This window comes from Chelon labrosus (assembly GCF_963514085.1).
Source record: "Chelon labrosus genome assembly, chromosome: 12".
Taxonomy (NCBI): domain Eukaryota; kingdom Metazoa; phylum Chordata; class Actinopteri; order Mugiliformes; family Mugilidae; genus Chelon; species Chelon labrosus.
Window position 1 is genome coordinate 21,401,205 of NC_140345.1, and position 14,183 is coordinate 21,415,387.

Consider the following 14,183-nt stretch of genomic DNA (forward strand, 5'->3'; position numbering starts at 1 on the left):
CCATTCTGAAACCATTTTAAGATGTAAAATAGATTGGTATTGCCAGTCAGTTTTGAAAAACTCTGCGGTGTGCATGAGTTCTTGTCAGGATTTCCGAACTTGAGGTCACTAGATGCATAATGGGTGGACTTATTCTCAGAGAACAGAGACATCTGAATGAATTTGACTAGTCACTCATTTTACTAGCAGCTTTTGCGGTTGTGTAAGAGCAAAAGGCGTAATCCTGTGCTCTTAAATGTAGTGTAGAAGTAGTATAAAGTAGCATTTAATACATGTCTCTGTGTGTGTGTGCATACAATTTCCTGCTCATGTCTTTGTATGTTCCACTGTTACATGCCCCTGAACCAGTACTGATGTCTGTATTTAATATTAAACGTGTCAAATTATATGAAATAACATCTAGTGTCGGGCGGTTAGCACTGATGCCTCACAGCAAGAAGGTTCTTGGTTCAAATCCAACTGGGGCCTTTCTGTGTGGAGTTTGCATGTTCTCCCTGTGTCTCCGGGTGCTCCGGCTTCCTCCCAGCATCCAAAGACATACTCACCATAGGTGTGAGTGTGAATGGTTGTCTGTCTCTCTGTGTGTTGGCCCTGTGATAGACTGGCGACCTGTCCAGGGTGACAGCTGAGACAGGCTCTATGTAGAATAGAATAGAATAGAAGCTTTATTGTCATTGTATAACAATACAACGAAATTTCGTTTGGCAGCATCTCTTGTAGCAGCTACATGTCACAGGTATAGAAGAGAAATAAAGGTATACATGTAATAAATATGAAGGTGCAGTAAAAATACTATATATAAATAGTCTGTATTTACACGTTGCTACTGTTTGGTGATGAAATTATCACTTTTCCCCCAGAGGAATAACCAAAATATAATTTTGCTTTTGACATGTTTTCTTGTGCCATCTGTTGCCTTTAATCATATTTCACTGATGTTTGTATACGACGTGAGATTATATTCTGTCTGTCACTTCCACCAGGCCTGATGTCGCCCACCCTTACTCCTGCCGTAGCCCCTGCTCTGGCTCCAGCCTTGGCTCCAGCTCCTCTGCAGAACGACCTCTTGGAGTCGGGCTTCGATGCTCTGGGCTCGCTTCCTTCCCCAACACCACCGGTACCCGCTGCAGTCGCAGCAGTGCCATTAATACCGGCTGCAGCAGCACCAGAACCACTGGCGCCCTCTGGTGGCTTTGATGCTTCAAGTAAGTGGATCTTATGTTGCAAAAGGAGATGTTTTGTGAAATGTGAGACTTTTACAAAGTATTGTGGTCATATTTGCACAGGTCTTCTGCTTGCAGTGCACTAATCTGGTCTGCTTTATTAAAACAAGATATCTGAACAATGGGCCTAGTTATCTTTTCCTGCTGACAGCTTGACTTCTGCATGAATGAGACACTGACATGTGCTGCGCTCACTGTCCTTACGCGAAACTGTTGTTTCTTCTGACTGCTCTTCTCCTAAGCACTGCTGCTTCTATTGCAATGATCTCTCTTTCTCGCCATATCTTCTTCTTTGCTTCTTGCATTTTCACAATTGCTGTGCTTTCTTCACCTCCTGCTCACATCACCCCCACCCTGTGAAACATCTTTTCTTTTTCTTTCTTTCTTTCTTTCTTTCTTTCTTTCTTTCTACACCATTTCTCTTCGGTTTCCCCTCCCACCATGTCCCTCCCTGTTCCACTCTGCTGGGTCATTGCTTGCTTCTTCTAATCTGTAATTGGTGAGTTCAACCCCGCAGTGGATTGCAGCATGTGCAGTTTGGACAACTCTCCCCCTCTGCGTCTTCCAAGGACACTCCTAATTTGCATGTTGCAAAAATATCCCTGCGTGTCTGCGTGTCTCCTGCATGAGACCTTACGTTCACAGAACACGTCTTTATTTGCCCTTGATCCTGTAGAAAAGTCGAACAACCACATGCCATCAAGGCCTAAAGACACTTATTTCAAAGTTTGCCAGCAGTTATGTGGAAAGATAGTAGAAAAGTGCTACTAATTTGAAAATACTGACGCGAGTCAGCTGTAGCATCCAGAAACTATGCTGTATTTTGCAGTGAAAACTAGCGAGCCAACTAAATGCATGTAAACAGTATGGTCAAAATAACTGGCAGCTGAAATAGCCGAATGTATGGAACTGTTGCTTGGAATAGTTAATCGAAGAGGCTGAAATATTTTGCAAAAAGTACTGGATAAATAGTAGAAAGTCCAGCTACTGCAAGTATTAGTCCTAATATCACAGTTTTCATAATTGATATTGTGTTAAAGTCTGGAACGTGTGGTGCTGAGGATGTATATCTGAAAAGAACATTGAAAGCCACTGAGTTGCAAATACACTTTCAAGCAGCGTTCAACAACCGTGGAATGAAAAGGGGGTAAACCTTTGGCCTTGATGACACCTGGTTCAAAAGCTGTGCTCTAGATTCAGACAGGTTTTTATTATCCTGCCATGGTGACAGTGTCAACCAGTCAAGCAACTGTTGAAGTGAGTGCAGTTGCTGTAGTGATGTCCCTTTGAATGCTCCGATATACCTGCAGTACGGTCTGACATTGCGCATGCGATGCACAGCTGACTTCCCTTGCTGCCACAGCTGGATTGTCCCTCTCACCGAATCGTCTGCTCTCACATCTGTCCTCTGCCTGTCAGCGGGATTAGGAATTTACAGGTTTGTAATCCGTGTTGTTGTTTTTTTTCTGATGTCCCGCCATTGCCACCCTATCCCGAAAGTGTTTGGTGGATTAGGCGACTTGCTGATGCCTGCCATAACACCCCAGAGCACCGGGGGCAGCACTGCTGGAAGCACAGCTGGAAGCATGGGAACTCCTGTTGCACCGGGAGGCATTGCAGCCGCTCCGGCTGCCACCCCACCTCCTACCAAAGCCATTGGAGGAGATCTGGACACATCGCTGGCGAACTTGATTGGAGGTGCTTAAATTTGGAGTTCCATATTTTTTATTTAAGTGATGAATAGTTAAAATGAAGTTCACTCATTCTTTTTTCTTTCTCCTTTTCAGACCTTGGAGTAAAGAAAAAGTAAGTGTACATTGAATTGAATTCTGTGAAAGCACTCTGACAAAATGTTAGTCTTAGGTCAGTTCTTGTGATTGATCGAGTTATTTGGTTTTCCGGTTTCACAAAGCTGGATCACTATCTGAGCTAGCTATCTGAACAGAGCTAGAAGTGTATCCTGTGTCTGATCTCCTATAGGGACCCACAGAGTGAAAAGAAGTTGACAGGAGGGGCCAACTGGATGCCACAGGTCGCCCCCACGAGTTGGGGTACATCAGCCCCCATGGTAAGAACAACACGAACTAGAGAAGTTTAATTTCTCGATGTGTGAATAAAGATTATAGTTGTGTTGATGTGACCTCTGCTTGGTCTGTTTAGGCCGGTGCTGCCCCTGGAGCTCCAGGAGCACCAGTAGCGGCTCCACCTGGTGCAGCCATGGTGCCACCAATGAGTGCACAGCCTGGATTTGGCATGGTGAGCGTTGTTTCATTCATTATTATATATTTACTAAGGAACTGAGCAACTGGTTGACTTGATGGTGAACTGAATGAATGCCAATTAACAGCCATCATTCAGTTTTACACCACTTACACTTCCACTTTATATATTTTTTGTAAATAACGCCTCTGATTATCCTGATGTCTGATGTATTTTCCCTCTCCAGCCTCCTGCAGCAGCTCCTATGATGCAACCCCTGATGGGGCAGCCTATGATGGGGCAGCCCATGATGAGACCTCCCTTCACTGGGGTGGTTGGAGCTGCACCCGGAGCGGCTGCACCAGGAGCCCCGGTAAACACGCACACAAACAGTTTATAGGACTGAATTCTGAATGTGTGAAAAATGTGTACGGCCAGTTTATGAAGGACTGTGGTTCCTTTTGTGGTTTTCTTAGATCTCTCCAGGACCTGCAAGCCAGAGCCCCAAGAAGCCTAAGGACCCTCTGGCAGATCTCGACCTCAAGGACTTCTTATAACGCCCCAGGTTTGTGCTCAGATCAAACGCAGCTTGTATGTGGAACATTTCTGGAAACAATCTATACAACAGAGAATATGAGTTCAGAAATGAATTAAACTTTCACAGCTGCAGCCGCTTCTGAATGTCCTTCTTATAACTTTTAAATCACTCTTTATTTCCTGTCCTGCAGCTGCTTTCCTCTCTGGATCAGAGCCGTCTCACCTTCTGCCTGGTGTCTGTCAACATCTCAGGACGCCGGCGACATTCAGCTACCTTACGAGAGCCTCTTTTCTCCACCCCGTCCATCCACGCCCCGTCCTTTTTCCCCCTGTGTGATGTCGTAGCACAAACTGTGAAAGTGAACCATAGCGGATTATATAGAAATTAAAAATGAAAAAAAAATAATAATAATAATACTAATACAAGCGTGTGCTTTTGTCGATGTACTTATCTTTTGTTTAAACAAAATCACACAACAAACAAAAAAAAAAAAGTCCAGAAAAGTGGGTGAAAAAGTGAAGGCGTATGTGTTTAGATTTCTTTCTAGTTCCGAGTTGAATGATGGCTGTGCTTTGGTGTCCTAAGCTCCACCCACCACCCGTGTTTGTCTCCGCCTCCTTGTAAAGGGGGAGGAGCTCTTCTTTGTGCCACTCCGATTGGACGGGAGTGATAAACGAACCCCCTTTCCTCCTCCTCCTCTAAAGTTTTTGGAGAAACGTGTTGCGTGTTGTTTACAAAAAAAAGGTCCTCTCTGATGTACATAGATTTCTCTGGCGAGGATTACGTCTCTATTCTGTATGTCTGTTGAAGAGAAATATAAATGTGAATCAGACATGAAATTGTACGAAGTCGTGTGAGTATCCTTCTATTTCCCGTCATCATTTGAAAGTATTTGGAAACAATATGACTATGGCTATATGATTAATATACTGTATATTTAGGAACAACTTCTATGGGCCTCTGAGTCATACCAGACCAGCAAGTGATCCTTGTTTTGGTTTCGTTTATTTATTTTTTTTAACTTGTGGCTTACTTTTCTATGTTGTCTTTTTGTTCTATGTTCTTTACAGTATGTGTTCTGTTTGTTTTAGAATAATCCTCAGACTGCTGTCGATACGTGCTGGCATTGCTAGTAAAAAAACAACATATCCTTCCAGAGAAAACAACAAAAAAAAAAATATTTAAGCTTTCCTTCAATATAACAGTTCAACTGTCTGACATGATTCTGTGCTTTCATTTTAACTGTGACCAGGTCTGGATAGTTATTGTGTGTTTGATAAGACTGCCGTACCAAACTCTATGTTCAGACATGTCAAATTAAACAAATCTTATGTCTGGTTTAAATCGTGTTTGAAATTAAATCTTTGAGACTAGGCAGCAGGAAGTTGGACGGTTCTTTTCGTTTTCCATCATGACTTCAAAAAATCTTTAAAAGTGGAGTCACGAACAGATTAAAGGTACACTGTGAAGTTTTCTTCTAAACAAAATGCCTGTTTACAGTCAATATTGCTAACCAAAGAACGCGGTATGACACTGACACCTAACCAATGTGATAAATGCTTAAAAAAAAATAACATTTATCTATCAAAACCAACATTGTTTACAAAAGACGTGGGGCCCGCTCATTAAAATATTGTCCCTTAGCGCTACTAACAGTGTAAAACTCCACAGAGTACCTTTAACTCAGATGCTACAGTTTGTATGACTGCGCTGCTGCTGCAGAAACACTAATCTAAAGAGATGGATTGTGACATTTAACAAAATCCAGATCTGATTTCTGTCTGAACATGGTGCTTGAGTTCATTTGATCATTGCCGACCAACGGCCAATTGTTAGTGGAACGTCTGTATTGATGTATGTGGCCACGTGGGAGCCGAAACCTTCTGGCCTCGAACTTGTTCCCGGAAACGCCTCTTTACGCGAAGCACTTCTGCTCCCTCTGACTTGCAGTGGAATCCGTATGATCTAATGTTGACATGGATTTGGACAGTTTAACGCCGGTCTCTTCTCCAGTGCTATAAACCACAGACAAGTTGTAAAGCTTACTCGGTGTGTGTCGTCATATTAGTGGATTGGTCGAGAGAAAATCACATGTGACTCTGAGAAAATAATGGGAGATTATTAACATTTTCCATGACTGAATTATTAAAATTGTATTTTTGTTTAGTTGTAAATTTATTTTTATTTACGACGGCCCTCCCCAGTGCATGTAAGCCCTTTGAGATGCAATAAATTCAATGACGGATTATACTGCCCATCTTTTCTTCAAAACGGCAGACATGTCTGATTTAACTTCTGGTCATAAAAAGTACACAAGGTTTTCATAGTTTGGGAAATCTGCAGCTCAGTGAGCAATCCAGGTTGTGAATTATTGTCTTATGCTTTGGCCCTGCCTTGTAAAAGGATCACTGAATAGAAATCTGCATTAGTTGTAACTCTAAATAATTATAAACTGACTCACAGACAGCCAACTAGAAACACTGCTGTGGCACTGAATGAAGACAGTCTAAATTTTGTGCCCCTATGTTTTTTGACATACTTGCTCAAGAAAACAAATTGTCTTCTTTGAAACGGCGCCTGCATGTAAAGGTTGTTAAACTTGAAAAATGACCTATTTCCAAGCATTTATTCAAGTAAAATATCAATAGATGTGTCATGTCCTTGTGCACCTCTACTGGCCTTGCAGTGCAAGTGTCTTCAGCTCGTTTTTAATCACCTTAACCGGCCACACCTGAAAAGATTGAACAAAGGGCGTCGTTGAAGAGGCCTGAGGCGACCACTTTTCAGCTGCAGAAGCTCACCGTGTCTCACCTGTCGGCTTTTTGTTTCGTTTTAATGACATAAGCCCATATTTTTGTTAAAAAGGCCAGTAGAGGTGCAGAGAGATGTGACGGCTGTAACATTCCTTAGTGGAAAAAGCAAGAACACTCTGGCATCTGATGCTAGCAGAAATAACTTCTTGTAGGTGTCGTCCACCAGATATTTTGAGCACTCTTTCATGCAGAAGTCAAGCTGCAAGATGCTTGAGGCCCAGTCCACTACGCCTGCTATTTGCTCAGTGGATTTGCTACCGTGCTTAGATCACCGTCCTACTGAGACTTCACATTATCCGCTGGCACTGGTAACTGCTGAATCAGTAACTGTAGGCTGTCAGACATTTGCAAAGGAACCCCAAACCGAAATATGTAAACCAACATGAATCTCATCCCAACTGAGAAGAGCTGGGGTGATAGTCTTACCGTGAAAAGCTGAAAAATGCGTCTTCTGTTACTTTGTCCAATCTTTTTTAGAGCCTATTATTCCAGTAGGTTTGGTTGTTGCTGATACGGGAGGTTTTCTCTGCTGTTCTTTAAGTACAGCCAAGGCCTTTGCTTCTTCCACTGCTGGTCAACACCAAAAGTTACCTGCAGAGACTTCTTCCCTTATAAGACACTCTGGTATTGGGCTATTTCTTATTTTGTGGGTTTAAAGGTGTGTAAATATAGGGTTGTGCTTGGTCAGAAATATTGAAAAAGTGTGCAATTTCCCTGGAATATTCTCGCTCCCACTTAGAGGTTTGATGCTTTACTGTAGTTGCTGACTTACTGATTTGAAGCTATTTAAAGTGATCCAGTATGCACCAGCGGTATTATTGTTGTAGCAGTTGTTATCGACAAACCAATTTTTAATCTGCATCATCACACACACACACACAAACGCGCACACATACAAGTAGTTATCTTGGTTTAATGGTTGGTAGTCTTCAATCTGCATCATAAATTCTGCGTATTTGGTATTCAAATGGACACTCATAACTTTTTTTTTTTGGACTATAAGCAACAAGAAAAGTAAAAAAAAAAAGAAATTACATATCAAATTTAAATTTGTTACTCTATAACAATATCGTGGCTTTTGTGTTCTCACCTATCCTTTAGAATTAGAGAAATATAAACAGCTCAAGTAAAGTGTTGAATGGTTCAGTCCTGTCTTAACACAACCCAGATATTTAGCCTCACATTAAATACATAGTTACAGTACTAGGCTATCAAAATATATTCTGAGAAGTCGCCCCTCCCCCCTGCAAAATAAAAAAAAATAAAAAATAAAAAGTTTACAGTTCCATAAATTAGCACCACGTCTTCCGGAGGAGCACCGATATAATTATGTGCACAACAATGAAACCACATTTTCACTGCGTTGCAAGAACTAAGAAAAAGACTCAAAGCTCAGAGAAGGAAAATCTATCAGGATCCGTAAGGAGCCTTTCTCTAGTTAGACAGAAATACTCTTATTTAAAAAGGTAGTTGTAAAAAAAAGTTCTAGATATACACAATGCAAAATGCCAGCTTGTTCAATTAAAACGTTTATCAAAAAGAAGTTTCTAAAAATTCCTATATGGTTCACCTGCGAAACAAAAGCTACATCAATTTCCGGGGTCTTTTGTCAAAGCCAATGCACCCTCGTTTGTTCTTTTTGTTTTTTGTTTTTTTTCAGAGGTGGAGGACACTTAAACATGCAAGTCTGTCCACGCGAAGTCTCGGAGCCATACGGACTAGGTCTTATATTGGTGCACGCTATTCAACGTTGTATCAGGTCAAATGTCAGCTGTTTTTGAAGAGTCAGAAGAGAGACTGAAGATTTAAATCAAAAATACAAACATTTTACATATTTTTTCTCCGCTTTTTTTTTTTTTTTTTAGCAAATAAATTAGAAAAAGGTGAAGAGCCATAGTTCTCTTGATGCGTTGACCACTGCCGCCTGGTGTTATCAACGCTGAGTCTGCACGGTTGTGTGTGAACTGTGCGTTTGTGTTGATCAGTGTAGCAGGGATCACTGGGAGGCAAAGCAGGGAGAGGAGAGGCAGTCGTCGGGCCCCTGGCCTGATTTGTAAGAGTAGACTGGGAATCTGTTTTGACAGAGGTTGCTCTGAGGGGACAGGGATAGTGGGTCCGGCGTTGTCTGGCGTCGTCTTAGGCTATGTGGCACTCACTCGAGTCCCCGTGGACCCAGTAGCAGATCTGAGCATATTTGAGAGGTGTTATCCTGACCGCCACGTTGTAATCCTGCTGCATGCCGTCCCCATTTACATCCACCCACTGGTGACCAGAGAAGACCCCAATGATCTTCCTCTTCCACTTCTTCTTGCCGGCCTCTTTGAGTCGGATGTAGACCCCAGAGCCGCTTGTGCCGGGTTTGGCGTCGCAGTATTGGTACAGCAAATCATTGGATTCCTCAGACACGGAGCAGAAGCGGTACACCAGGTTGCCAGGTCGGTCATCGTCAAAGCCAGAGAAGTGGATCCTACCGGCAGGGAGCTTCTTGACGGAGGGAATGACGCCCAGATCCATGTACTTTACTTTCGGGGCTTTCTTCAGCTCCAGAACAGCGTAGTCATAATCGGCAGCCAGTCCATCCGACACACCTTTGAACCAACCCTTAGGAACCTGCGTCTGTTTGACTCTGGTCCACCTAAATGAAGGTTTCTCAGGTTCTGCACTTCGGCGACTCCGGCTCTTCCTACTTTTCCCTTTTCCTTTGCGATCCCCTTTCCCGCCAGTCTCCTCCTTTTCCTGTTCGTCTTCTTCAGCTTTGTCTCCCTTTCTTCTTTTGCCCTTTCCTCGCCCTCCTCTCCCTTTGCGTCCTTTGCCTCTGGACCTCTCCTTCAAAATACCAACGCGTAGCTTCTGAACTCCGTCTAAGTAATCCTTTCCGTCGTGGATGCAGTGCGCAGCGGTCAGCACGTGTTTACGTGACACCAGAACCCCAGAACATCCCGTGGAGATCTTCACAGAGGTGGAGAAGGGATATTTGGTCGAGAACTGCTTATCTGCGATGGTGAAGCGCGTGTCTGTGCCGTACACCTCCCGCTTGTGGCGGGACCTGGACGAGGTGTTTCTGGACCAGGTGGTCACCTCGTTGAGGCCCTGCACAGAAACGGAGGTGTACGTGCGGGTGCCATTCTCGTAGACCGTCTCGTAGGACAGGAACTCCTCCAGGTCGCCCAGAGAAGGGGAAGGGAGGCGGCGCTGACATTCGATCCCGCAGGTCCCGCTCAGCTCTGGCTGAGGATGAGCTGAGAAGTTAGGGCTGCTTAGAGGCACAGTGCGTCTTTTCCTTACCAGAGGCACCTTCCACTGTGGCCAGGTGTACTCATCGTCCACCGTGTTCTGCTCATTAGCGACAGCCACCACCGCTAGCACCGTCATCGGGAGCAGCACGCACAGGGGTATGGGGCCCATTGTTAAGTTGGGCCTGGCTCTGAAATGTAAAGAACAGAAGTAGAGATCATTCACCACTGATTTGAAACAAAGACTCACAGCATAATTTGTTTGGAGCTATTGGATGAGTCCTATAACATAAATTTGAGGTCACATTGGGACTTCTGTGACCCAGACTTCCCCTCTACTGCTTGGTAGCACCTATTACTAGATAGGTTCCTACAAAACCTAGATATCCAGGGTCCACAGAGGTTGAATCATGATGACCCCAGTGATTCTAGCGACTTTTTTAAGCTGGTACCATGAAGTCCAAGTGAACATGTGTGGTTTCCATGTGATAATCTTAATAAATAAGTTGGAGATGTTTTGTTTTGAACTGAAATCTCTAGAGGACTATTGGTCAGATTGATCACGTTTCCCTCAAGACGTATTTTAATCATCTTAGTGACAACTTAACTTCTTTTCTGGTGCTTTGTTTTATGGTCATTCACTTGTAAAACTAATGACATACTATTTAGTGCTGACAAGCTACTGACAAGCTACAGAAAGATATCACTGTAAAGTATCATGATGAACATTTGATTGCTATCAGCATGTTTGCTAATATTGACAATAGCACTTCAGTACACAGAAACTAGCATGGCTGTAGGCTCTTAATCGAGCACCAGTCAAAAAGATCAATTAACAATGTCAGTTTTACTTGTTTGCCCAGTTACGCTTGGTTTTTCAGGTCTCGTTTCGCTTCTATAAATAATAAAACTAAGGATCATCCTGATTCTTTTAGTTAAAGAAGTGACGTTATATATATTATGTTACAGGTGTATGATCTTGCTTGCAACCTGAATACTTTTGGTGTGACTAATGTGTGGGATTACTCTTATTTCCCTTAAATGTGAAGGTCCAGCTGAGGAGGCCTCTCGATGAAGAATAAATACGCACAGTCCCATTTATAGCCACAAGGAGGCAGTATAATCCAGATTACTTGAGACAGAGTTTTTTTTTTTTTTTGGTGCACACCTCCTTCAAACCTTTGCCAGACTGTTTGGTACCATGATTACATTTTGCAGTGGCAGCCTAAAATATTCTCGAGCTCTTCGAACACGGCTCTCCAGCTGATACATTAGCTGTGTGGTTCTGGGCAGATTTATGTCCTCTGAGTCCTGCTGGAGGCTGCGGGCAGCGAGGAGGAGAAGATAAACCCTGATCCTCTGAACGAGCTGAGACGTTGGCTTGGAGGTTTGCCACAATGGTTAACCTTCTCCTCCAGTAATGACCATATCTGGTTTCCTTAGCTCCACTAGACTGCTTGCGTGCACACGAATGACACCAAGCACAGAGGCTGTGCAGACTGCAGACAGTCTGCTGGTTCATGCTTCTACTGTACGACTGCGTGGCTGCCAACAATCCTGATAGCCCCGTAAAGAAAATTACAATCTGGGTGCGTTCTAATAGATTCAACAGACCATCACTTAATACAGAGGAGAGCTTCGTTTCGTCAGCGCGGCCGTGGTCACGAGAAAATGATTTGGACGCGCTGCAGCTTGAGTGCAAATCCAGCAGTTAATTTCAAACAGGAGTCAGGAGTAAAATGCCGCAGTGATTGCACAGATTCGGTCTGTTTCAGGAGGGTTCAATGGAGTGAGACTGTCATGTGCAGCTGGAGGTCAAACCTTCAGGAGTCCAGCATCGGCCAGGGGCGTCCACACAGAGACACATACCCTTTCAATTAGATGCAAGTGCAGTGTGAAAATGAGACACTGAGTGGTTTGGCAAAGCTCCCAGGAGACTCAGCTGAGAGGGAGAGGAGTTACCTCATTGCATATATAGCATCAGCTGCAGACCACATCAGCTGAGCCTCTTCTTAAATTCCACTTCTGGGTCCTGAAAGATTACCTGTTTGAGTTTAACTTTGTTTGTCAGTAAATGCACTGTCATCCATCTGAGTCTGACTTTTTGGCTTAAGTCAACCACACGGCGTCCAATAAAACAAACCCAAACGGCCAACATCTAACAGCCTTCGACAGACGGCAATAAAATACAAGCCCGCAAGAGCTGTAAAACAGTCTCAATAAATGAGAATACAAAAATGACCCGTCGTTTTTCTGCGCAGCTTCACACTCCCACCTCCCAGACTCCAGACATAACACAAATCCACGAGGAGACCCTGCAATTATTCAGCGTAGAGTGGAAACTGATAGGCTGCCATGGTGGCTCTGGGTCTTAGGAGGCGCTCGTTTCGATTATTTTCCACTGCAGTCAGCTAAACTGGAAGCTGTGCCCTCTTCATCCCTCACTGGAGATAGTCACAGGAGGCGCCTCAGGGCACAAAGCGACCAATGGGTGGCGCTATGGCGCAGTCATCAATGCACAAACGCTCGGTCTTTTGTCTAGTTCAACGGCATTTTTATTGAAAAGGGAGGATTTCAGTCATTTTGACCTGTTTTCTCAACTTTAAATTAACTCCAGCCTCTTAGAGTCCGTGTAAAAAACTTCCAAGAACATTTAAATGACATAACAGTGTCCTGGTAAAAGTGCAGCCCGGCTATTTTTATTTTTAAACAAATGACACAATGCAAATAAAAATTCCACTGATTTAAATATCAGCAAAATGTGAAAAACATCTGTGGTGCCACATCTGCACCAGCTGCAGGCGCAAACAGGAGAGGCGATGTGTCTGTTGATTCTAAACTGTGTTAAAAATCTGTATGTACAGTTAGAGAGATAATTATAATAATGGAAACTATGAAAAACTAATGTGTAAGAATAAGGATTTTCTTTGCACTACTAGTTGAATCCACTTAAAAAAAAAAACAATAAAATCGAAGAATAGATTAAATAAACTGTTAAGAAGAAGAAACAAAGGAGTAGAACTGAAATAAAACATTTTCTGCTCCTGTTTCCATCGAGTGGTCTTAATAACATAATGGCAAATGCTTCCTACCTGCTCGCATCCGATTGATGGATATGCCAAAAATCCGCAGCGTATTGTTTGTTTTCCCTGGAAACATACAAATATGATCCCCCTAGAAAACAAAGTGCATCCCAGACGTCCTGGTATCAGCAGGGAGACGGCTGCCTTCTCCTCATTGCTTCTTCAAAGAGGCTGAGAGAAAGTCGCAGCCGGGACGCTCCGCTCGGGGTGCACTTGATGCTGAGGAGGGAGGGAGGGAGGACTGAAGGGGGGAGGAAAAAAAAAATCTGTAAAGGACTTTTCTTTTTTTTCTTTTTTCCACTTGTGACAAAAGCTGTTCACATATGGGTGGGACCGGACCAAGCGGTCTAACTAAAGGCTGAATCGGGGTGAAGTCAGTGGTCTATTCAGCGGCGGTGGTATGAATCCCGCTGCAGGCAGCGGAGCAGGGCAGGCAGGAGGAGGAGGAGGAGGAGGAGGAGGAGGGAAAATGAAACGCACCTCAGTCAGTGGGACTTTCAGCAGGCTGTGAAGGAATTAGTTCCACCGGTCTCTACAATAAGGCGTTTCCATTGAGGGCCATGTGAGCCTCAACATCTGCACCACTTTATTCTACAAGTCCAGTGATGTGGAAACACTGCGATTCTTTCTCTTCGTGACCGAAAAATAGGAAGAAATAGTCTACTTTTCCAAAATCACTCATTTAAAATGACCTTTGATATTTAGATTTTTCTCCCCACGGGATATGCTTTTATTTTAAGACAAAAGATGTCTGATTGCTCATATCTTTCTATTCTTCTGTCCATCAAAACTGTAAAAAAACAACAACAACAAAAAAAACTTTTGATACCCTGTAAATAGGTCTTTTCATTTATATATTTTTACATGCATTAAATTGGAGATTTATCCTTTGGAGGGGTCCCATCCTAAACTTTACATCAATAGACTAGTTGCCATAACACCCATTTGTGGTGCCTAGAGGATGCATCATCGTGACCTCTGTGACCCTGACTTTCCTTCTATTGACCGGTAACCGTCACAAGGCTAACAACTATCGGATAGGTCCCTACGACTCTTGCTACGGATATCCAGGGTCCCCAGAGGTTGAATCGTAA

General features: G+C 43.4%; 2 protein-coding genes across 2 annotated transcripts; one reads left to right on the forward strand and one right to left on the reverse strand.

The window, feature by feature from the left end:
• The first annotated feature begins 961 nt into the window (after window positions 1-961).
• On the forward strand, window positions 962-4,335 carry LOC311496946 (clathrin coat assembly protein AP180-like). The gene is made up of 8 exons (XM_084557007.1): window positions 962-1,205; window positions 2,724-2,921; window positions 3,011-3,029; window positions 3,204-3,291; window positions 3,384-3,479; window positions 3,670-3,795; window positions 3,899-3,987; window positions 4,151-4,335. Exons 1-7 carry the CDS (start codon window positions 989-991, stop codon window positions 3,977-3,979), a joined length of 825 nt encoding a protein of 274 aa, XP_084413133.1. The 5' UTR covers window positions 962-988; the 3' UTR covers window positions 3,980-3,987; window positions 4,151-4,335.
• A 3,331-nt stretch (window positions 4,336-7,666) lies between these two features.
• On the reverse strand, window positions 7,667-13,336 carry prss35 (serine protease 35). The gene is made up of 2 exons (XM_084556488.1): window positions 13,099-13,336; window positions 7,667-10,197 (listed from the first exon to the last, which is right to left on the reverse strand). Exon 2 carries the CDS (start codon window positions 10,176-10,178, stop codon window positions 8,910-8,912), a length of 1,269 nt encoding a protein of 422 aa, XP_084412614.1. The 5' UTR covers window positions 10,179-10,197; window positions 13,099-13,336; the 3' UTR covers window positions 7,667-8,909.
• Window positions 13,337-14,183: the final 847 nt, after the last annotated feature.

Coding starts and splice junctions, on each gene's coding strand:
- LOC311496946 (XM_084557007.1), top strand. CDS start 989: ATGTCGCCCACCCTTACTCCTGCCGTAGCCCCTGCTCTGGCTCCAGCC. Junction 3,292..3,383: donor GGGGTACATCAGCCCCCATG/GTAAGAACAACA, acceptor TGGTCTGTTTAG/GCCGGTGCTGCCCCTGGAGC. Junction 3,480..3,669: donor CACAGCCTGGATTTGGCATG/GTGAGCGTTGTT, acceptor TTCCCTCTCCAG/CCTCCTGCAGCAGCTCCTAT.
- prss35 (XM_084556488.1), bottom strand. CDS start 10,178: ATGGGCCCCATACCCCTGTGCGTGCTGCTCCCGATGACGGTGCTAGCG.